The sequence below is a fragment of the Rhinopithecus roxellana genome, chromosome 9 (genome assembly GCF_007565055.1).
Source record: "Rhinopithecus roxellana isolate Shanxi Qingling chromosome 9, ASM756505v1, whole genome shotgun sequence".
NCBI classification, from domain to species: Eukaryota; Metazoa; Chordata; class Mammalia; order Primates; family Cercopithecidae; genus Rhinopithecus; species Rhinopithecus roxellana.
The window spans coordinates 93,199,048-93,221,132 of NC_044557.1; the positions used below are offsets into that span (position 1 = coordinate 93,199,048).

The following is a 22,085-nucleotide window of genomic DNA, read 5'->3' on the forward strand; positions in this document are numbered from 1 at the left end:
TTTGCAGCAGACAGCTGTGGTGGACAAAAAGCGGCTACTTTTTTTTTCTTCTTCTTCTTCCTGAGAATATTGTTAGTGCCAAAAGACCTCCCAAAGATTCTGATGACATATACATTTAGGCTCCACTCCAGCTGGAGAAATCAGCTCATCCAGATGGACCACTGATCCAACTTTGGAGATGTTCCAGAAACATAAACTTTTATCTCCAGAGAAACAATAGGGTCTGCTCTCCCCACACATGGTTTTCATAGTTAGCTTATTGCCTTCCCCAGAGGTGAAAAGTCACCATTCACAGTGTATGTACTTTAATTCAAAAGGCACAACCTTCATTTATTCTTTTATTGAGGGATAGTTATGGGTCACATCTTTGGGGATAACCTCTGTGCTAGGCTACATGGTCATGGTTAGACATACTCCTGCCTTCCCAAGCTCAGGCTCCAATTTGAAAGGAAAGAAAAGCACCTCTATCTGGTGGTCCCCTCCTATGTGCCTTGCACTGGACCAGGTGGGCTGTACACATTATTATGTATGGATTCTCATGATAAAGTAGTATCAGTAACATCACTAGGCTGAGAGAAAGAATCAGAAAGCCCCACAAGATCACACAACTCCTAAGTACCTCAAATCCTCTCTTTCTCATTACTCCAATATGCAATGTGTCCCATTCCTATGATACAGATAAAACACCAAGGGGCCTTCTGAGACGGAGCAATCATTGTTGGCTGAGAGGCATCTCGGAAGATGCATGGACAAGGTTAGCTCTGGGCTGGGCCTGAAGGGACCTGCCCCATGCCCTTGCAGGGGGAAAGGCATCCACACAGGAGAGGAAGGGCAGTGGTGAAGTGCATGAGGAAGAGTGAGGGGCTTGTCTACAGTGCACAGTGGTAGGGGAGCTCCTATGGTGAGTGGGACATGGAGGCCTTAAGTGCTGACATTGCCATGGGGCTGATAAGGAGAGTGGAGAACAGATTGATGAGCTTCGAATGCCAGGAAAGGGGTGAAGTGGATCCTGTGGGAAAAGGATGAAGATGGTCCTGAGTTTGGGGCAGCTGCTTGAGGAGGATGACTGCAGGGCCTGAGTCTTATTTGGAGACACAGGGCTGAAAGAGGATGGGAAGGGAGCATTAGCGGAGAGAGGTGCGATGTGGGAAGACCCAGTGGGAGGCTAGTGAAATAGTGACAGCAAATTTCCTACTTCTAGAGCTCAAGAGCCTAGACCCAGTGGTGTCACTCATCAGCTGGGTGACTGGAGGCAACTAAGTTAAGCCCTATCAGCACCAGTTTCTTCAGGTGATGTCTAGATACATAGAGCGAGTTGAAAGACTAAATACGTAATATAAGCAAGAGCCAAGTTGCATTTCCCCAATATTCATTCCCTTTCCTTTCTGTCTGCTCCTTGAACACAAGAATTTCCAGCCCCAAACCTTTGTATCTGTTACGTCCTTTGCCTGATGTTTTTTTCCTCTTGATTTTCATATCAGAGTCACTCTGGACTCATTTCAAATGTCACCATTCTAAGGGGAGAGTTCCTCTTACTGTTCCCATGCCCTCAGTTCCCTTCTATGACTTTACTCATTTATTTCTCTAATTCCGTACCCAGAGCAATGCCTAACACATAGAAGGGGTTCAAAAAACTGTTATTAAATAAATTATTGTATGAGTGGGTCAGCACTCACCCAGCCATAGAGGGGGCAAAATTTTACTCTCGAGAACTTCTATCTTGCATGCGATCTTGAAGGTCATATGGTTTGATATGGGAATCCCATCAACAGTTTTATAGCACCAAGTGTCATGCCTTGCATACAATCAGTGGTATTGAACTTCTCTAGTTTACACTTGGTTTTATCCATCGCTAGAAAGCTTTCTAGTTCCCAAGACTGCCTTTTCCTTCTTCCAAACTTTTGAATATTTATATTGAAAGAGGAAAATAAATCAAGCTATGAAGTAAGAATGGAAATCTGCTCATACTGCATCAAGCTGTGACTCTGACCCAGCATGGGGCTTCAACATCACGTCTGCCGCATGATGCTGAATTGCCTTAGGAGCTCTTCACCTCCTAGAATCTGGAACTCCTCTGAGACCTGAAGCTGGAGAAGTGGCTTTTTATTGCTTCCCTTGGGAAACCCATCAATCCCCACTTGGAGAAATATAACAACTGGCTCCTGACAACGTTAAGTGTGTAAAGCTAGTTTTTACATAGGGGAACATTTCACTTTAATAAAAGTAATGACCACAGCCTAGTACTTAACTGAGTGATTCTCAATCCATGCATGGCTGGCATTGTTGTTATTTGCCTATGGCCATTAGTCTGGGCCCCGATAGCTAATTCTAATTAATTTGCAAAGTCCTCTGGAAATCAGCTGCTTCCTACACAGATGGTACTGGGTGTCTCTGTGAGTCCTAAAGCCTGACCTCCTGATAGTGTCATTCGGCCAGTGCAGCAGAGCCTGGCCTGACCCCATGCTTACCCTTGATGTCCTTGGTGGGGGCATCACCTGCTATGTGTTTTTGTCTTTGCTTCTTGTGCTCAGTACATGGACCTAGAAGACCAAGCTGCTGGGATGGAATCTAATGTGGTCCCGCCATGCCTCAGTGCCATGAAGTTCCTGTGTGAAACCAGGAGCCCTACAGGTTTCTTGATCTCCTCTCCTGGCCCCCTCCCTACCGACGTCTTTCTTTATACCCTGGGGTTTTGATCTGTATGTCTGTCTCCTCTGCTAGATCAGAAACTCCCTGAGGGCAGGGAGGGATGGAGACACATTCATCATACACAAACTGAGAATTCTCTCCTTATCTGTCCCCTGAACATAGGTTATACATACACGAAATTTACAATAGATGTTGGCAAAATTAAGTAATTCAGCAAATACGTAATGAACACTGTTTTGTGCTGGGCCTGGAAAACAGGGATAAAGAGTTTTTGGCTTTGAGCTCCTTGAGGGTAGGGCCTAGTCTTGCCTGGCACATGGTCCAGTTACATCCATAGCGTCTGGCACACAGTGAATGCTAACAAACGTGTGTTGAATGAATAACTGAATGAATGTATGGAGTACGAAAAGCATGCTTGAATAAATGACCATATTCTTGTAATCAAGACTTCTTCATGGATTAGAAGAGAAAGGTGTGTGAAACACTGAGGAACAGTGTGGAAAATGGCTGGGAGAGGAATGGTTAGGGTGGTGGAGGAGCAGGGAAGACACGGAAGCAAACTCACAGTACAATCCTCCTTGACTGGGCCTCTGCGGTGAGAAGTCCACCTCCTGCTCTTCCTCTATTTTCCTTAGGCAGTCGTGGTTCACATGCTCCCACCCTAGTTCTTGACAGCAAACTGCTCCTCCTTTAAGATGCAGCTCACAGGCTGCCCAGACTGTAGCTTCCAAGCCCTAATTCCCTGGGACTCCTGAACAGACCGCAAACCATTTCCTCTTCTTGGGTTAAGTATATGATGGCAGAGAGGAAGGATGGGTGACACAGCCACACAAAGGAGCCTTGCTATACAGCAGGCTTCTGAGATGTGTATCAGGGAGCACAGGCAGACGTGCTGCAAAGCTGAGTCCACACAAAAGCAGGAAAACCAACTGGCCTCAGGGCAGCACTTTACAACCCAAGAAAGAACAACCTTCGCACGTGTCTTATTTTGGGATGGGTATGATCCAGTGGTTCTCAACTGGGAGCAATTTTTGCTCCCTAGGGCACATTTGACAATTTCTGGTTGTCGCGACTTGGAGGTGTACGGGGTGCTCCTGTCGTCCAGTGGGTCAAGTCCAGAGATGCTGTGGCATATCCTCCAATGCACAGGCCAGCCCTGCAACTCCACCCCGCCCCCCCCTCCCCACACACACCCCAGAGAATGCTCTGATTCAAAATGTCCAAAGTGCTGAGGCTGAGAACCCCCTCGAGGTTACTGAAAACAGAGGCCTAAGGTCAGATTAACCTGTCTAGCGTGGCATCGGGTTTCAGCCCTGCCCTCTCTGGTTGGGCCCAGGGCCGACACCTCCATTCCGTTCCCCTGCTCTGGCACAGCCCAGGCTTTGGGATAGCACAGCGCCCAGTAGGAGGAACACTTTCTCAAACCTACCGAGTTTCCTCAGTTACCCCAGGAGACGAAAGGGAGGTCATAAACACCCCAGGGCTGGGGGTCGGGAGAGGTTAGCAGCAGCCCCCCAGTCACCCAATGACCCACTGGAAAAAGACAGAGAAGAGCCTGCAGCCCTGACCTCCAGGACTCTGCATCCTGCCTTTCTCCTTCTTTTGCAGCTTCTCCTATTGCTGCAAAAGGAGGACCTGTTGAACAGGAACCCACTCTATGGGCCTCTCTCTTGTCTGCCTCTGCTTCTGACTTGAACATCTTTAGGGGTGATTGTCTTTCCCCAAAACTTTTAAGGCTTGTGTGAAACCAGCAGTCCCTTGTGCGTACACCTGTCATGCCCTGGCTTGTCCCAGAGCTGGCTTGCTTTCCTCCTACAGTTCTCAGCCTAATGATATCTCCAGAGACAGCCCATCCCCCCACAACTGGCCACCTGTGCAAAGTAGCACATCTGGGCCCCTTGGTCCCATCAACTCACTGAGTTTCCTCGATAGGTCACCATAATTGGTAGTCACATATTCAGTCTTTCCCATAGGACTCCTCCTATGTGAAGTAGTAGAATCTGCTGTGTAGTATATATTCAAATAACTGCCACCCCATAACGTTCTTTCTAGTGCTTGTCCCGTGACCCACACATTCCGCCAAGTTGCCATGTCTCTGTAGTCTCCTTTAAGTTAAGTACAGGGAAGGGTAGGGCTTTTGCAGTTTATTTTTTTTATTATTATTATCTTTTTTTAAAGCTAAATCCCAGTTCCTGGAATATGCCTTGCTCAATAAAATTTTACAAAAGAAATGACAGGGAATAAATTCAGAGCCTCATCTGTACTAGATTCTTGCTTGGTAAGTGTCTATTAAAAAGTCATCACAAAACTCATACCTCTGACTATCAGTCCAAAGCTCTTTTACTCTTCTGTGTGAATTTGGGGGAAAAGCTCCACTTCTGCATATTTCTGCCTGTCCCCTCTTACCTGTTAAGCAAACTGCCCACTCAGTCTTTTGCAATATTTCCTTTGTACCTTCCCAGCATGCTCTTCGTGAGCGGGTGTTTTCACAAGTTGTCTAAGGAACCATCTCTCTAGTGCAGAGTGCCTGCCTGCTAAATTTAGAAGCAGCTCTGAGGGTTTTGATTCATCTTTGCAAACTACACAGAGTGAAGTTTCCAAATGACTGTCCCAGGGTGGCTGTGTTGGCCTCACTGGACTGGGGCCTGGGTCACCAGCCGTAGATTCTGGCCCTGGCTCTTCTTTGGGACTAGCTGTGTGTGACTGTGGGCAGATCAGTCAAGTCTCTGATGCTCTGTCCACTCTGTGAGGTGTGAGGGGCTGTGAGGGGGTCTGAGGGCCATCCCAGTGTGGTTACCTGGCATTCCAAGCTCAAGCAAGCAATTCCCAGTCTATCTTGGGGTCAGCATTGCAGAAACTTTTACCTCTTTCGTCAATAAGCTCTGAAGCCCCACGTGCCTGAGTTTCTCTTGAGACCCACACACTTCAAGTAGGGAGATTTTATATGCAATATTTACATAACGTATAACATATACAACATACGTTTTGTAATATGTAACGTAAAGACTCATGTATTTTAGCATCAAACTCACCAAAAAGTTGCAAGAGTAGAACAATGCACACCTATATCCCCTTCACCTAGACTCACCAAGTATTAACATTTTTTCCCGTTTGCTCTCTGTCTCTCTCATTCTCTTTCTGTGTCTTTATACATAGATGTAGATGTATTAGGTTGGTGCAACAATGATTGTGGTTTTTGCCATTACTTCTATGGCAGAAACCACAATAACTTTTGTGCCAACATAATAGCTGTAGATACAGGGATGCAGCTTTTCTTTTAAGAAACTCTTTGAAAGCTATAGCTGTCATGATACGAGACATCCTCTTGGTCATCATGCGTCCCCTAAGAACTAGACATTCTCCCACATAACCACACTATTATTATCATGTCCAAGAAACTTAAGACTGGGACAATATTATCAACTATGCACTATATATTCAAACAACTACCATCCCATAATGTTCTTTCTAATTCTTTTCCCTTGACCCACACATTGCACCAAGTCATTGTGTCTCTTTAGTCTCTTTTAATCTCAAAGCATTGCTCTGGGGTCCATTTGGCAGTAACAGAAGGAAGCCGCAAAAATTGGGAAGCCGAAATCAGAGAAGCTGCAGCTCTCAGCCACAGCCTTTGTGTGCCCAGCGAGCTCCAGGGATGCACAAGAGCAAATTCACAGCCCCACCAATTTGTCTTTTAATTAGAGAAAGAAGACCAAGCTTCTGAAATCCCAGAATCTTGAGTTAAGCTGGCCATATTCTCAAGTGCTTTGTAAAAAAAATTAATAATGCGTCTATCTTCCCAGTCCTTGCAGAGAGAAGCCTACTCAGAGTGGTTACTGAAAACAGGAACCTGCCATTCTGCAAGCCCTGTGCCTTCCTCGTTCCTAGCAGAGGAAGTATGTGGCCAGTTTAGCAACTGCAGTTCTTCTGGGTAGCATGGGCTGCTTCTCCACACTCGCGAGAGGCCCGGCTGCCTGTTTATTCCGGAGTAGCAGCAGTTGACAGACGAAGAGGCAGTGACTCTGCGCCCAGGAATCCCTCTGCAGACAGCTCTCACAGGAGTCATGCCCAGTGTGTGAAGGTATTTTGGGGGGATGTGGCAGAGACGGGGTGGGGAGAGACTTCGGGACCTCTTCAACACACAGTTGGCAGGGGTTGACTTTCTGGAGCCAGAGAGGAGCTCCCTGAGCACAGGTGGGGCAAGGTCTTGAGAGGAGCCCAGCCCCCAACCTGGTGCCCAGCACACTGCAGTGGTTCAGTGGATGTTGGATGCATAATTCTGTGGAGAGAAGGGCTGGAGGAGCACGGACAGGATGTTGCCAGAGGAAACATTCTCACCAAAAAGGCTTGCACTTAGCAGGCTTCTTACAAAGGACAATTGGGATTTGCCATCAGAATTCCTAGTTGTGCGACCTTGAGGGAGTCATTTAAACCTCTCCAGGCCTTCATTTTCTCATCTGTAAAGTGACACTGATGGTACCTAATGCACCCAGGTATAGGGCAAAGTGAAGAAATTGACATATGCTAAGTACCCAGGCCAGTTTCAGCATACAGCAGGTGCTCAGTAAATGCTATCAGGCTGGAGTCATGATATCTAAAGGTGCATGGAGCCAGGTGGGTTGAGGGATTGCAATAGTGCTGCTTGGAGTGTGATTGTATACATCTTCTTTAAGAAGATGCCGAAGATAATTAATAACAATCTGAGCAGCTGGTATGTGTATGGGGGAAGGGAGGAATCAAAGGAAAGGCAAACATGTGGAGTATATAAATTCTGAAAACAGCATGTTAGAGTTGGAAGAGATTTAGGACAACTGGAATTTTCTAAGGAAAAAGGCACGCTCCACATTCTTTTAGGTGCATACATATGGAGAGAGCCTGGTGTCAAAGAAGCTGAGCTTTGGCCTCAGAATGTCCTCACTTGTGGCTGTGCATAGGGGTGTCAGGAGGTGATATCTACCATCCTGAGTGACTGGGGAGGAGCAATGCATAAAAATTTATTTTTCTGCAATCCTCAGAACAATCCTATAGGATTGTGGTTGTTATTTGCTTTTGAAAACTGAGAAAATGAGGCTCAGAGAAGTTAGGTGGCTTGTCCAAGTCCCATAGCTGGTGGAAGGTAGAGGCAAGTGAGGGGCTCTAAAGGGTTGGGGGAGCCTCAGCGAGAAGAAGCGGATGCAGGGCTGAGGTTTGCGTTTAAAGTGGTACCTTCTTTACTTTAGGAAAAATACACCCCATAGTCTTTAAATTGTCATTCTGTGGTTTGCTATGAGATGCTGAGCTGTGAGTCCATTAAACTGGGCTGTGGCCCTTTGAAAACTGGAGAGGTAAGCTCAGGTCAAAATTCTGGCAAGTATGTTGCAACTAATAGTCTCCATTTAGAAGAATGCTATTTAATACAAAAATTAGCTGGGCATGGTGGCGGGTGCCTGTAATCCCAGCTACTTGGGGAACCTGAGAGGTGGAGGTTGCAGGTTGCAGTGAGCTGAGATTGTGCCACTGCACTCCAGCCTGGGCAACAAGAGTGAAACTTCATCCAAAAAAAAAAGAAAAATAAAAATAAAAAGAAGAAGAATTCTATTTAAGAGTGCTTAATATGCATGTTAAAAACCTATGGAATAGACAAATTGAAATCTAATTAGATTCCTTCACCTTAAACAGATCTGGAATCTAGATCAGAGCAGCAAGATGGCAACATAGAAAGACTGTGCTGTAACCAGCCGCACCTGAGTCAACATTCTGGGGCCACCAAAGAACTCTGTGACTCTGTGCAAGTCACTTTGCCCCTTTGAGTGTTAGTATTTTCCTTGTAAAAAGAAGACCAGTTTCTTTATACGTTTGAAAGAAGTTCACATGTACTATCTAGGAGATAATAGGTACTACATAGGAGCTATTGCTATCATTTCTAAATCAGACAATTAAAATATATCATATCCATGTTCTATTTCCTAGGCAGAAAGCTATTAACAAGCAGTGCTACATATGATGGATTAAACCGCTAAAGCAATGAGTGGGGCACTCCTCCATTTTTCTGAATATGTATTTCTGCTTGTTCCTCCATCTAATATAAACGAAACAGACAGGGGTAGGTTTGCATTGCAGCAAACTAAAGTCACTTTCTGAATAAAACTTTCCTAAGTCACTTTCGGAAGAAAACTTCCCCATTCTAAATGGTGAAATCTGGCAATGTATTTCCGAGGGAAATGAGCCTTCTTAAAGACAGAAATTATTCATTCTAGTGCGCCTAAATCAGTGCCCTGAATTAATAGATGCTGCTGGGTTTTAAGTTTTTATTTGACATTCATCAAGAATGTATTTCTCCCAGCTCTGAGAGGGGCTGAAACTTAAAATTCCCATCAACATTTCCAGCATATTTCAGACCAAACCATTTGGTTCTTGTTAGCAGCCCAAGGGTCCTGTTCGTACATTTATCTGCCCATCTATCTGTCTATCCATCCTCCCATCTATCCCTCTCTTTCTGCAATAAAATATCCATTGAGGTCACACCACATGATCAACTTCCGCCCTCTCTCAATCTCCCTACAAGTTCCGAAGCAAATAAGTATACCCTGTTCAAACCACTTCCTCCTATCCGAGAACCGCTAAGGGAGGGGCCAATTTGATTATGGTAACTCTAGCTAAGACAGCAATTTTAGGGGTCAGGGGGCTCAGTGGTTCTCTTTTGTTGCCAAACAGCTTTGCAAAGTCACACTTCCCTCCTTAGCACCAGGCAGACTGGAACCAGGGTTGGAGGACTTGGTGTGTATATGTGTGTAGAGGGGGTTGGTGGAAGTAAGAATTGTTGCTGGCTTGTGCTTAGGGGCAAAATAACTACCTCAGACGGTCCAGGCTTCCCTGGAAGTGGACCACCTCTTGCCTCTATTGTGCCTGGTAGTTTATATACAATACCTTCAGTCATTCATTCTAACTAACTGAGCTTGCATTATGTGCCAGGCACCTGCTAGATCATGGCTTTTCATTGAGGAATATAATAGACTTGAACCCTATCCTAAGAAAGTTGCCCTGGCAGCAATAAGCACTTAGAGAAACAAATGCATAAGGACAAATTGTGGTATGTGCCACGAAGGAAACAGAGCCACGGAGAGACAAGAGAGGGGACCAAGTGTAGTCAGTGCAGCCAGTTTCATTTAATTCTCACACTAACCCTGGGAGCTGAATGTGTTCCCCGTCCCTGTTTGCAGATGTGCCACCTCCCCCCACTCCTCCCCTCTCTCCCCTACATGCCTTCCAAGCCACATGGACAATCGGTTCAAAATATGCATCCTCTGAATGCAAGTTCCAAGCACCAGAGTGTCTGGACCCACCTCTCATCACACTGCTCTATCCACAAACCTATCAATCCACCTGCTGAATAACTATGACATTCATAACCCTCTAGCAAACAAAAAAGTACCATAACCTTGCCAGAAAAAAGGATAGCTCTGCTTTAGGCTGCCCTCCATCCCTTTCCTCAGGTCTAAGGGCACAGTAGCTGGGAGCCAGGTTCTAGAGCCAGACCCCTGGATTCCACTCCCGCCTCCAGCACTTTCCAGCTGGGCAAACTCCAACAAGATACGTGAATGCTCTGACCTTGGTTTCCCCAGTTAGACAAAAGGCCTCAGTGTAATGATGCATACTCCAGAGAGTTGTGGAGGTCAAGTGGAGAGTACATGTAACACACTTAGGACACATAATTCCTCAATACGCACTGGCACCCCCTCTCCTGTTGCTGTACACGAAGCCTCATCAAGGGCCGGCACGAATCTGGATGGACACAGGGAGGCCTCCAGCTGGCCCCCTCACTACTTAGAGAAAGGCGAAATGACACCAAAAGCAGAAAGTGACTTGGCCACAGTCTCGGGGGAGTTGATTGGCCCACTGTGGATTCTAAAGACAGAATGTGCAGAAAATGAAAATTAGATAAAATTAGGGGAAACAATTGAGATAAATTCCCCCTCACAGTGCTGGAGCCACCCATCCCAGTGATTTTATGACAAAGTTGACAACCACTGTCCAGTGAGAAGGGACAGCTTCGCCATGGTCAGGAACGAGGGTGCCTGCAGACACGGGGCAGTGGGCACTCCAGCTCCCAGGCCTGTGTGCGTTCTCCTCTGGTCTCGCCAGCAGTCCCAGCTCTGAGAGCATCTGCTTTTAGAATTAAAGTTTCATTAAGCTGGGATGAAGGTTTTACTGAAGGAATTAGGAGTGGGAGTAAAAAGACAAAGGATTTTCAGGCTGGACCCAGCCCTGAACAAGCCTCGTAACCCTGAGCACCTTCTCTGAGACTCAGATTCCCATGCTGGCCCCAGCCCTGAACTAGCTGTATGACCCTGAGCGAGTTACTTAGCCTCTCTGAGACTCAGTTTTCTCGTCTATAAAATGGTATGTTCTCGGGGGCATCAAATGAGTCTGTGTATTTTAAACATCTGCTTTAGGCCCTCCGCATAGTGGATGCCCACTTAGATGAGTCTCTTTTGCTTTGAAAACAGAGAGGCCTGTAGGCAACTGTTCCAAAAACAGATGCTCGTCGGGAGAAAGATTCCATAAAGAGTTGATTTGCTCCAGTGGTGTCTGGATGCGGCCTCTGCTGACTTATGAGGCGCATTGCACACATCTTTTTCCTACTCTGTCCTCAGAGATGTCACACGAGAAACTGGAAGTCAGCATGGGGGGAGAATTTACACCACAGAAATTGGCACACACTATTAGGAATTTTTCGCCCTGAAACATTGATTGTTTGACATTTATTAGCACACCACGAATCCACGGTCTCCTAGGCCCACCTTGTTTCTTCAGTTCCTTTCTTTTCTTTTCTTTTCTTTCTTTCTTTTTTTTTTCTTTTTTCTTTTTTTTTTGAGATGGAGCCTTGCTCTGTCACCCAGGCTGAAGTTCAGTGGCACAATCTCGGCTCACTGCAACCTCCATCTCCTGGATTCAAGCATTTCTCCTGCCTCAGCCTCCCGAGTAGCTGGGATTTCAGCATCCCCCACCACGCCCAGCTAATTTTTGTATTTTTAGTAGAGATGGGATTTTGCCATGTTGGCCAGGTTGGTCTTGAACTCCTGACCTCAAATGATCCACTTGCCTCGGCCTCCTAAAGTGCTGGGATTATAGGCATGAGCCACCACGCCCAGCCTGTTTCTTCTGTTTCTAACTGTTCCCTTTTATTTCCCTATGGAGCATCTACTGAGTCCCAGCCGAGAGTAGAAACAAACCTGCTGGCTGCTCTCAAGGCACTTACAGTTCAGCAGGGAAGACGGTCACTCACCACGCAGTCACACAAATGACCGTCGAACTGGGACCCACCCCAAGGCAATCGGCTTTCCTGAGGAGCTAAGGAGGGAACAGTGAGCTCAAAAGAGAAGCACATTAATAGCAAATTAAAAACATCACGGAGATCTTCTTAGCGAGACCAAGCCCCATTAGACCAAATGCCTGGGAGCTGCAGAGTGTGGGGTTCTGGGGTCCATGTCCCTCGACAAGTGACTGACAGTGAGGGGAGATCCCAGATTAGGAGTTGGTCTTGGCAAATGCTGTGTCAGGTGAGATGCTGATTCCCATCTTACTTGATAAGTTTATGAGTAATGCTGTGATTCACATGTATGAATGAAAAGGAAAAGTAACTCTTGCCGGGAAATACGATGCAATAAAGAAATCACGGACTTTATAGTCCCTGTGCCTAGATGCCTGGGTGACCTTTAGGATGTTCATGAAAGTTTCCATCTACGTCCACCTTCTGTGATGAAACCTGCCTTTCTCAGGTATCCACATTTGAAATGAAAAGAAAAGGCCTGTTTCCTAGTCATTGTTTCCCCATTCTGTGTAATGGCTAGGATTAAAATAATTGTCTTTACCACTCTTTCTTCATTGCCAACGTTTGCTAGGCAAGTTTGCTTATAGGATCTAGAGGTATCCAGGACCTGGCCTGGGCCCAAACCCCATTCATAGCCTGGTTTTGTCAGCAAATATATTCTGGTCCAACAGAGCCACAGGCTGATTGGGTGGTGCCCCACCTCACCATCCCTGTGTGTTGGGGGACTCTGTGTATAGAAGAAGGTCTATCTAGAAAGAAAGAAATGGGTAGGCTCTTTTTCTTTCCATGAAGTACCAAAGCCACGTCAGGAATGGCCTCTGCTGCCCGCCTCCGTGTGCCAGACAGCTCTTCATAAGACACCCACTCACTGTACTGACACGTCTGGGTCACTGAGGCCCTTGCGTCAATGTGGCTGTGAGCCACGGAGACTATAGGCTGTGAACAGCCCTCAACACCTCCTCTTGCCAATCCTTCCATGAGAATACCCAGGAAGTCACATATGACTATGTCCATGAAAGACAAAAACAAAAACAAATGAAGAATGGTCTAGTGACTTAATAAAGAATGGAATTAAAACAGGCCTCAATTCTGGCTTCTTTCCATATCTTAAAATGATCTTAAAATGCACACTATGATATCTCCATCCTCTTTTGGTCTTAGCATAAAGTCCAACCTCTCTGTTAGCCTGAGAGTGTATGAGATTCCCTTCTGGGCACTCAAGGGTAGAGGGGGCCAGCACACAGGCTCCTGGACACATGGGTCAGGCCCACAGCCTGGTTAACAGATAGATGGGCATGGCTTCTCCTGCAGGGGATGGAGTGCTGGGCAGGGAGTCATGCATTCATCCAAACTTAAGGTGTGACCTTGAGCAGGTTGCTTGCCCTCTCTGAGCCTTTCCCTTGTCCTGTGAGAGTGCTGAGTTGCTACTTTTCAAGTGATGCTTTATGATGCCCCAGGACTGAGGTATCCTATCAAGAGCAGTAGAAGGATGAGATGCTGAGCTGAGCCCCCAGCCCCATGCAGCTACTTGCTTCCATCTGTTCTTTGTATTGAGCTTCTGGGGAATTTTTCTTTTCTTTTCTTTTCTTTCCTTCCTTTCTTTCTTGATAGAGTCTTGCTCTGTCACTCAGGCTGGAATGTGCAGTGGTGCGATCTCAGCTCACTGCAGCCTCTGCCTCACAGGTTCAAGCAATTCTCCTGCCTCAGCCTCCCAAGTAACTAGGATTACAGGCACCTGCCACCACGCCTAGCTAATTTTTTGCGTTTGTAGTAGAGACAGGGTTTCACAACATTGGCCAGGCTGGTCTTGAACTCCTGACCTCAGGTGATCCACTTGCCTTGGCCTCCCAACGTGCTGGGATTCCGGGCGTTTGAAATATCTTAGGTAAGAGGATCCCACGTTCTTCCCCAGGGGCTCCTGGGGGCCTCTGGCTTGGACTCAGGCCTCAGAAGAAGGCTGGGGGTTGCATGCCCTCTCTGAGCTGGCCGTCTGCCCCTGTAGGTCTTGCCAGTGCCCCTAGAGCCCCTGGTATGCCGCAGCCCTCCTCTGCAGTGCAGAGAAAGGAGAAGCAGATGGGGGTGGGGTGGGAGCAGGCAGAACAGTCCTGTGGCTGCACCTGCCCTAGAGGAGAGCAGGGGACTATGTGGGTCACAGGGCAGGCAGCCCTGGCAGCCCCCAGCCTCGCACTGGGAGAGGTGCACCTGTGGAGTGAGGTCAGGATGTGGTGGGTGAACCCGGAAATCCTGCCAGGGAGACCACCGGATGCTAAGCCCCTGTGCCAGCTCTTATTTTTCCTGAAACCAAGGGTAAGACCACAGGCAGCACTGAGCAAGTCCCTAGTCAATTGTGCCAGTACTGGGTACAGTCACGGCAGGAAAATGGTTGAGGCAAAAGAGCCATGACAAACTGTTCAGCCCAACCCTTTCCCCATCAGATTTGAGGACTCTTTGGCCCAGACAGAGGAAGGTACTTGCTCAAGCTTGCACAGTGAGTTAGCCAACCCCAGCCCCTGCTTTAGTAAATTTTTAGCTGCCATTTACTAAACATATCTCTGCTTTAGATATGACCCATAATTTCAACCTCAAAACAACCCCGTAGGGCATATACTTATATCCCAAATTAGTGGATTTGAAAATCGAGGCTCAGAGAAGTGAAGTAACTTGCCCAAGGACACACAGCCAGCAGGTTGGGAGCTGGAATCTGCACTCAGGCCTGCCTACTTTGAAAATCTCTTCTTTAAGGCGCCCTCATTCTTTCCAACCTTTTGATTATAAAAGCAATTCATGCACCTGGGAGAAAATCTGGGCATTTTAGAAATAAGTAAGTAGCAAAGAAATTTAAATTCACATATAAAATCACTACCCAGAGAGAGTCCTTGGAAATATTTTGGAAATTTCTCTTTAATATTTTTCCATATGTATGCATTTGAGTGGCATAGTTTTATGAAACGGAGATACTAAAAGTACAGCTAGTATTCCTTTCTGTTTCTTTGTTTTGTTCCACAGCAGTAACAGTTGCTTTTTTTTTTTTTTTTTGAGACAGAGTCTCGCTCTGTCGCAGGTTGGAGTGCAGTGGCGTGATCTTGGCTCACTACAAGCTCCGCCTTCCAGGTTCATGCCATTCTCTTGCCTCAGCCCCCTAAGTAAGTGGGACTACAGGTGCCTACCACAATGCCCGGCTAATTTGTTTTGTATTTTTAGAAGAGACAGGGTTTCACCGTGTTAGCTAGGATGGTCTTGATCTCCTGACCTCGTGATCTGCTCGCCTCAGCCTCCTAAGTAACAGTCTTTTAAAAATAATGCTGTGAAAGGCTAGAAAATATTCCTTGCAATTCACTCCTGCCCTTTTGACCACAGCATGCCTCAACTAGCCTCTCTCTCTTGTTTCTTCTGCTCCCAGCAGCACTTCTGCACCCTTCACCCCCACTGGAAACCCAGACCTGGGCTTCCAAACACCGCCAAGTGACATCCAAGAGATCTCTCAGGGCCTCCATTGTATTAAAGTTTCCCCCAAAGTTTATGCTTCCGAAGGTTTGCTTTGATGACTTTTATTTTACTGTATTGTATTGTATTGTATTGTATTGTATTGTATTGTATTGTATTGTATTGTATTGTAATTGCATTTTTGAGATGGAGTTTCGCTCTTGTTCCCCAGGCTGGAGTACAATGGCCTGATCTCGGCTCGCTGCCACCTCCGGCCACTGCGTTCAAGTGATTCTCCTGCCTCGGTCTCCCGAGTAGCTGAGACTACAGGCGTTTGCCAACATGTCTGGCTAATTTTTGTATTTTTAGTAGAGATGGGGTTTCTCCATGTTGGCCAGGCTGGTCTTGAGATGTGATCCACCCGCCTCAGCCTCCCAAAGTGCTAGGATCGCAGGTGTGAGCCACCGCACCCAGCCTGATGACTTTTAAAAATCACTTTTCTGTTGTCTTCTTGGGTTAGCCAGAGGACAGAAAAACAGGGCAGCACTGGTGGCCATTAAGAACACAGGTTTTAGAGCCAGGCAGACCCGGCTGGAATCCCAGTTTTATCTCTTCCTAGCAGTATAACCTTGGACAAGTCACTTAATTGATCTCAGCTATAAAGTGGGGTTGTTCTGAGCAACCCAGGACATACTGGCTGGACAGTGCTTAGCTTTGTGCCTGACAGAGGATGCTTGCTGACCAATTGTGGGAGGGGGGTGTTCTGGTTATCACTGGTGTTGTTGGCATTCACATATATGGTAGACAGTGAGGCTTCTCCACTTGCTGCACCGTGCTCCCATGCCTTAGAAGAAGGTCATATGAATGGGCTTATAGCTGTCACACTTTGCAGCAGAAATTTCTACGGCCAAAGGCAAGGTAGCATCCCTAAGTACATTTTCAAATTAATTCTGTCACCAAGGATTGAGTTCCTGGCTTTATGACCTGCCTTCCATCGGTTGGACTTCCTCAATTTCTCTCCCCTTTGGGAGAGAAATAAAGGGGTTTGGGCTACCCTCTTTCCCAGCAGCAAGGCCAGGCATCAGAAGCACAAGATGGACCGGGTGCACAGAACTGTCCTGGGATGCTGTCCCAGGAATGGAAGGTTCTGAGAAGCCTCCCCACCCAGATCTATAAGACGATGCAAAGCACACAATGAAAGGACCCAGATCTGCAAAATTAAAACCTATTAAGAGGATATGCTGCTGGCCAGCGTATCCCACACTATTGATGACAATGCCATGCCAGTATGTGACCTCTCCATGCCATGCTTCTGCTCAAATGGCAGCCAGCAGCACACTGACCAGAGATCCTTACACTGGAGAGGCAGTGGCATGGTCCTGAGCAAAAGGTGTAGGTCCTAAAGTCAAGAGATGTAAGGTTTCCAGCTCCAGGGCAGTGGGCAGGTGACTAAACCCTGTTCTCACACTAACAAAGTAAAAGAGTATCTGCCCTTGGGAATGCTTGTAAGATTAAACACAACAACATCTGCAAATTGCCTCCCAGAAGGTGGTTGTACACATTAACTGTTTTCCATTGATTCTGAGGCACATAAAGACAAGAGTTGGGATTCTGTCTAATGGGACTTCATTTGAAAAATGCCAATGGTTTTATTACTAATTTTTAAAAACCATTGAGTCTTGATTGCTACAATTAAATGGGGTTATGAGGCTCGCTCTTTGGAGATCATCTTTTTTCACTCATCTCATTTTTCAGAAGAGGAAACCAAGGTCCAAGTTCACACAAAGGAAATAGCATTGGTCCAAAGACCGAAGGGAAAATAAGGTAATAGCAGTTATGATTCTATGACCCAGAAACCTAAGAGTTACACCACCAAGGAAAGGGAGAAAGAAATCAAGAATTTGTAGAGCCAGTGTTAATTAACTCATTTCTCTTTTGCCCTTTTCTATTGTTCTTAGAAGCAATTATGTCTCCGGTACCCTCTCTCCCACCTTCAGCCACTGCATGAAACTGTCACAGATTAAATCAAATTGTTCAGCCATTTCATTAGAGAGACTCCAGCTCTCATTCTCTGGGGGCATTTTCACTTTTCTCAAATAAAAGCTTCTTTCAGATAAGTTAACTCCTTCTTGAAGACGGTAGAAAGCCACTGAGCAGACCACTAAAGGGCTGTTGAGACCTGATGGTTTTTTTGGTAGTCATATAGCCCTGACACAGTCCCTTCTCTCACGGAGACTGAACTCTGACTGGCAAGGCAAAACAGAAGGGAGTGCAAGCAACAGGAGAGAAGAGTGTTAAGGTAGAAGAGCCCAGGCCTCCAGGACCGACTCAAACTTTCTCATCTCGTGACCCTGGGTACGTTTCTTTTCCTGGATGAACCTCATTTCTCCAATCTCAAAAATGCAAGTTTAATTTTTTTTTTTTTTCCCTGTAGTGGATTCCAGGAATCCCTCCAAAATAGCATGCAAATGCTTGAGAAGAATGATAGAGCTGTTGGGAAGAGAGAGGATGTTGGAATTCTCTTTGATGGATAGCAAAGTCTTGTTCTGACTTGTTTTCTGGAATGGTTGACATAAAGGAGGGGAGAGATCAGACATTGTGGTGGGAGCTTGCTGCTTAGAAGCAGCTTGGGGGAGGGGACAGAGGGGAGGGAAGGCTGGCTGGGCTGGGGGCACCCTGGCATCTGGAGGGGTGGAACCTATGGGGGCAGGGTTCTGGGCACAATCACTAGGTGTTGAATGACACTCGATGAGTCAGGCTGAAAGGACAGAAAGGCACTGTTGGGACAGTTTCCTGTGTCTGGGGACACCAGAGATGGTGGCAAATCGGCGAGGCCAGCACACATGTGGTTTCAGAGTTAGTTCTGCATGTTGAGAACTTTCCCCAGAAGCCCAAAGGCCTCGGTGATGATAAACAAGGAGTCTGAGGAACCAAGGCAGCAGGCAGGTTCCAGGAGGCCCAAGGAGCAGTACAGAGGCAGACATGTGCAGGACAGCCTGTGCGGGACAGCCAGTGCATGTCACACGTGTGTTTCCCAAGGCCTGTGCGGAGCAGCCTGTGCATGTCACATGCATGCTTCTGAGGCCTATGCGGAGCAGCCTGTGCATGTCACACGCATGCTTCTGAGGCCTATGCGGAGCAGCCTGTGCATGTCACACGCATGCTTCCCAAGGCCTGTGCAGAGCAGCCTCTGCATGTCACACACATGCTTCCTGAGGCCTGTGTGGGACAGCCTGTGCATGTCACATGCGCTTCATGAGGTCTGTGTGGGACAGCCTGTGTGTGTCACATGCGTGCTTCCTGAGGCCTGTGCAAAGCAGCCTGTGAATGTCACACATGTGCTTCCCGAGGCCTGTGTAGGACAGCCTCTGCATGTCACACTCATGCTTCCCGAGGCCTGTGCAGAGCAGCCTCTGCACGTCACACGCATGCTTCCCGAGGCCTGTGCGGGACAGCCTGTGTGGCTACAGTCCCCTCAGGGCCAGGGAGGCTGCCTGGTTTGCCTCTTCCCTCTTGCCTGACTTGGGCCTCGGAGGCAGCACACTCCCACTATGTGGGCGGGATCCTGACTTCCTCAAGTCTCTGGCTCAGGGCCCAGCACCGGGTAGATGCCCAGGAAGTGTCTGCTGAACTGCAGGGAATGTGGGTTGGAGTCACACCACCTGTTGTGTTTCTGTAAGCATTTTGGGGAAGCACATTTCCTGGGTACCCTCGCCAGGCTCAGGGATGGAGACACGGTCAATGTATCCCTGCCCTCCTGGACTCCAGGCGTTGCTGTTAGAACCTGCCCAGCTGCTAGAAGGTTCCTACCAAGGTAGAGGCCCTGGGATTTTGAGTGTGGATGTTTTTCTGGTTTGTGAGGATGGTAGGGGCAAGAGTGGAGAAAGAAGGGCCCGAGCCTTAAATTTGCAAGGGCATCCTCTTTTCTAGTCACAAAGATCAATAGGATCCAAAAAGGATGGGATTTGGACTTCACTTTAAACATGCTGCCCATTCTAACCAACCCTTCTGTGGTGCACTATGAGTTTATAGCTTTTGCAAGCCTTGTCATTGTCTTGGGAATATCACTAAGCATTAGCTTGAGCAGTAAGTAACAAGCTGTTCATGTAAATGTCTAAGATACATGGACTTTTAAACAACTCTTATTTTGGTGCTCCTTGTTTCTTAATATAGTAGGAGTCTCAGCTCACACCACCCCTGCCCTTAAATTAGGGAGCTATGCAGACCTCCCTCAGCCTGGGCAGGGCCTTCATCTGAGAGTGTACTTCTTTCCAGAACCTGTACACATAGGGCATGGAGACAGGATTCAAGGCCAGGGTGGGAGTTGGACGGGCTGACTTTTGTGCCCTTCATAAGGTTTGATCCTGAGCTGCAGACACAGGTAGGTGGGAGATTAGTTTCCATTTGGGCTGGAGGCCGACGGGGCGACCCTGTTCCATCTCTTCTCTTTGACCCCACAAAGCAGGCAGAGCTCTGTTTATGGATGTGGGCTTCCTCTCTGTGCTTCTACCATCCAGAGGGAATGTGGCTTCCCTAAAACCCTATTCTCTGATAATCTATGTCTCTTTCCAAAATATTCGTATGAAAGTCCAGACTTGGAACTTTTATCATTAAGGACAATCAGTAAACAGAGTAATAACTAACATGTATTCTATGCCAGGCCATGTTCAAAGTGGTTCCCATGCTTTATCTCAGTTAATTTTGTAACCACAACCCAACACTGTTCGTTCGATTAGTGTCCTCCCAGATGATTAGAGAAAGGTTAATGACTTGGCCAGGCACAGAGGCTCACACCTGTAATCCCACCACATTGGGAGGCCAAGGCAGGTAGATCACCTGAGGTCAGGAATTCAAGATCAGCCTGGCAACATGGTGAAACCCTGTCTCTACTAAAAATACAAAAATTAGCTGGGTGTGGCACGTGTGCTTGTAATCCCAGCTACTTTGGAGGCTGAGGCAGGAGATTCGCTTGAACCCAGGAGGCAGGGTTGCAGTGAGCCGAGATCGTGCCATTGCACTCCAGCCTAGGTGACAGAATAAGACTGCATTTCAAAAAAACAAAAACAGAAAAGGTTAATGACTTGCCTGAAGTCATCTAGCTTATAAGTACACAGCGAAAATTTAAGCCTGGGTGGTTACCTTGGAAACTGTTATGGAGCAACCCAGAGATTTAGCATCAGTGGTTCAAATCTCAGCTCTACAATTGCTTGCCATGTGACCTCACACAAGTCACTTACCCCCTCTGAGATTCAGTTTCCCTCACTGCACAATGGGCTTAAGCATGATGCAAGGACTTTACAATGATCAAAAGTAACAGTCAATGTGAAAGGGCTTCAGCAGCATGCAGCTGGTACGCAGAATTGTTAGGAAGTTTTCCTCTTTCATCCTTTGTTAAAGCATGCTGACAAACTCAAATGGATGACAAAAAGTGGCAGCAGAAAGTACCTTCTCCTCATGCCTTTGGTTGTACAGACATACAACTCTGTACTCTGAATTCCTGGTGCACAGAGTTGATGGTGAGGGCCCCTGAGTAGAGATACTTTCTGGGCCACCTGAAATGCTGCTTGGTTTCTCACACAAACCCTGCTGTGGCTGCTTACCATCCTCAGCGAGGGTGCGAAGGAATGGAAACTTTTGCCACCAACAGCATTTGCTCGCAACTTCCCTTTCTGTGGTTTTTCTGTCATTCCCTTGATAAAAGAACTTGAACTGCACAAAAGTAACCAATCTTCACCAATCTCATATTCACATATAAACAGCCGCCTTTCAAGAAGCAAGCTGCCAGAAAAATGATGCATGATGCTCTCTAAACTGGGTCATTCTCCACTTGGAGGGCTCAGGGCACGGTTGACTTTCCCCGTCTGTCTCCTATATCGTAGGCTCTGGGCATCACCAGCGGCCCCGGGGAAAAAGAAAGAAATGGGAAACAGCATGAAATCCGCCCCTGCACCTGCCGAGAGGCCCCTGCCCAACCCAGAGGGTAAGTCTGGCTTCTTTGGTGAGATGCTTAAGTCTGTGCTGCAAGAGCCTGTGGTAAAGACTGGGCAGTGGTGGATGCTGATAACTACTTAAATGGGGCAACGGGTACTGAAGGGCTCATTATATCTGTCTCTCTAGTTTTGTTTGTGGTTCAAATATTCATAATTAAAAGATGAAAAGGATTGGATGCTTGACACACCTGAAGGAGGTCAAATCTTTGGCGTTTTGAGATGGATCTCCAAGATCAGCTGGTTTAATCCCTTTATTTTCCAGGTAGGGAAACTGAACCTCACAAAGGGAGTGGGATCCACATCATTGGGCATTTGCTGATAAATATCCAATCCAGGCTCATCCGATTCTGAAATCTAAACTCCTGTTTACCAAACTCTGGCAGCCCATAATATAATATCATCCATATAGTTAGCCCCGCAAGAGCTGGATCTGTGTTACTTTTCTAAGCTAGGCACCGTCGTGACGTCTTCCTGAAAACAAAGGAATCCTATGTCTCATTGGTGGGATTGCAAGGTAACAGGCATTCTCAGGGGAAGAGCCTAATATTGCAGGTCAATCAGTGATGACAAAAGTCAGCTTTTTGGAGAGATGTCAGGTTTGGCTAGATTCCGAAAGCTACAAAGAGTCCCTCAGCAACTGGTCAGAGGCCTGGGAGGGAACACCAGCGAACAATGGGCAAAGGCTGAATGTCAAATCCACCATGCTCTGGGCT

At 47.0% G+C, this 22,085-nt stretch overlaps 2 protein-coding genes across 6 annotated transcripts in view; one reads left to right on the forward strand and one right to left on the reverse strand.

Moving 5' to 3' along the window:
* The window catches only part of TG (thyroglobulin), a 272,527-nt gene that overhangs the window by 56,578 nt on the left and 193,864 nt on the right, over nucleotides 1-22,085 (reverse strand).
* The window catches only part of SLA (Src like adaptor), an 86,699-nt gene that overhangs the window by 21,743 nt on the left and 42,871 nt on the right, over nucleotides 1-22,085 (forward strand). For 2 of the 5 annotated variants that reach the window (XM_030937574.1, XM_010380290.2), the window contains exons 1-3: nucleotides 4,828-4,927; nucleotides 6,453-6,730; nucleotides 21,262-21,362. In XM_030937574.1, coding sequence (XP_030793434.1) covers nucleotides 21,302-21,362 — 61 coding nt within the window. In that variant the 5' untranslated portion in view covers nucleotides 4,828-4,927; nucleotides 6,453-6,730; nucleotides 21,262-21,301. Of the gene's footprint in view, nucleotides 1-4,827; nucleotides 4,928-6,452; nucleotides 6,731-17,340; nucleotides 17,738-20,947; nucleotides 21,363-22,085 lie in introns of those variants that run through there. The other 3 variants (XM_030937573.1, XM_010380288.2, XM_010380287.2) reach the window with 3 other exon arrangements.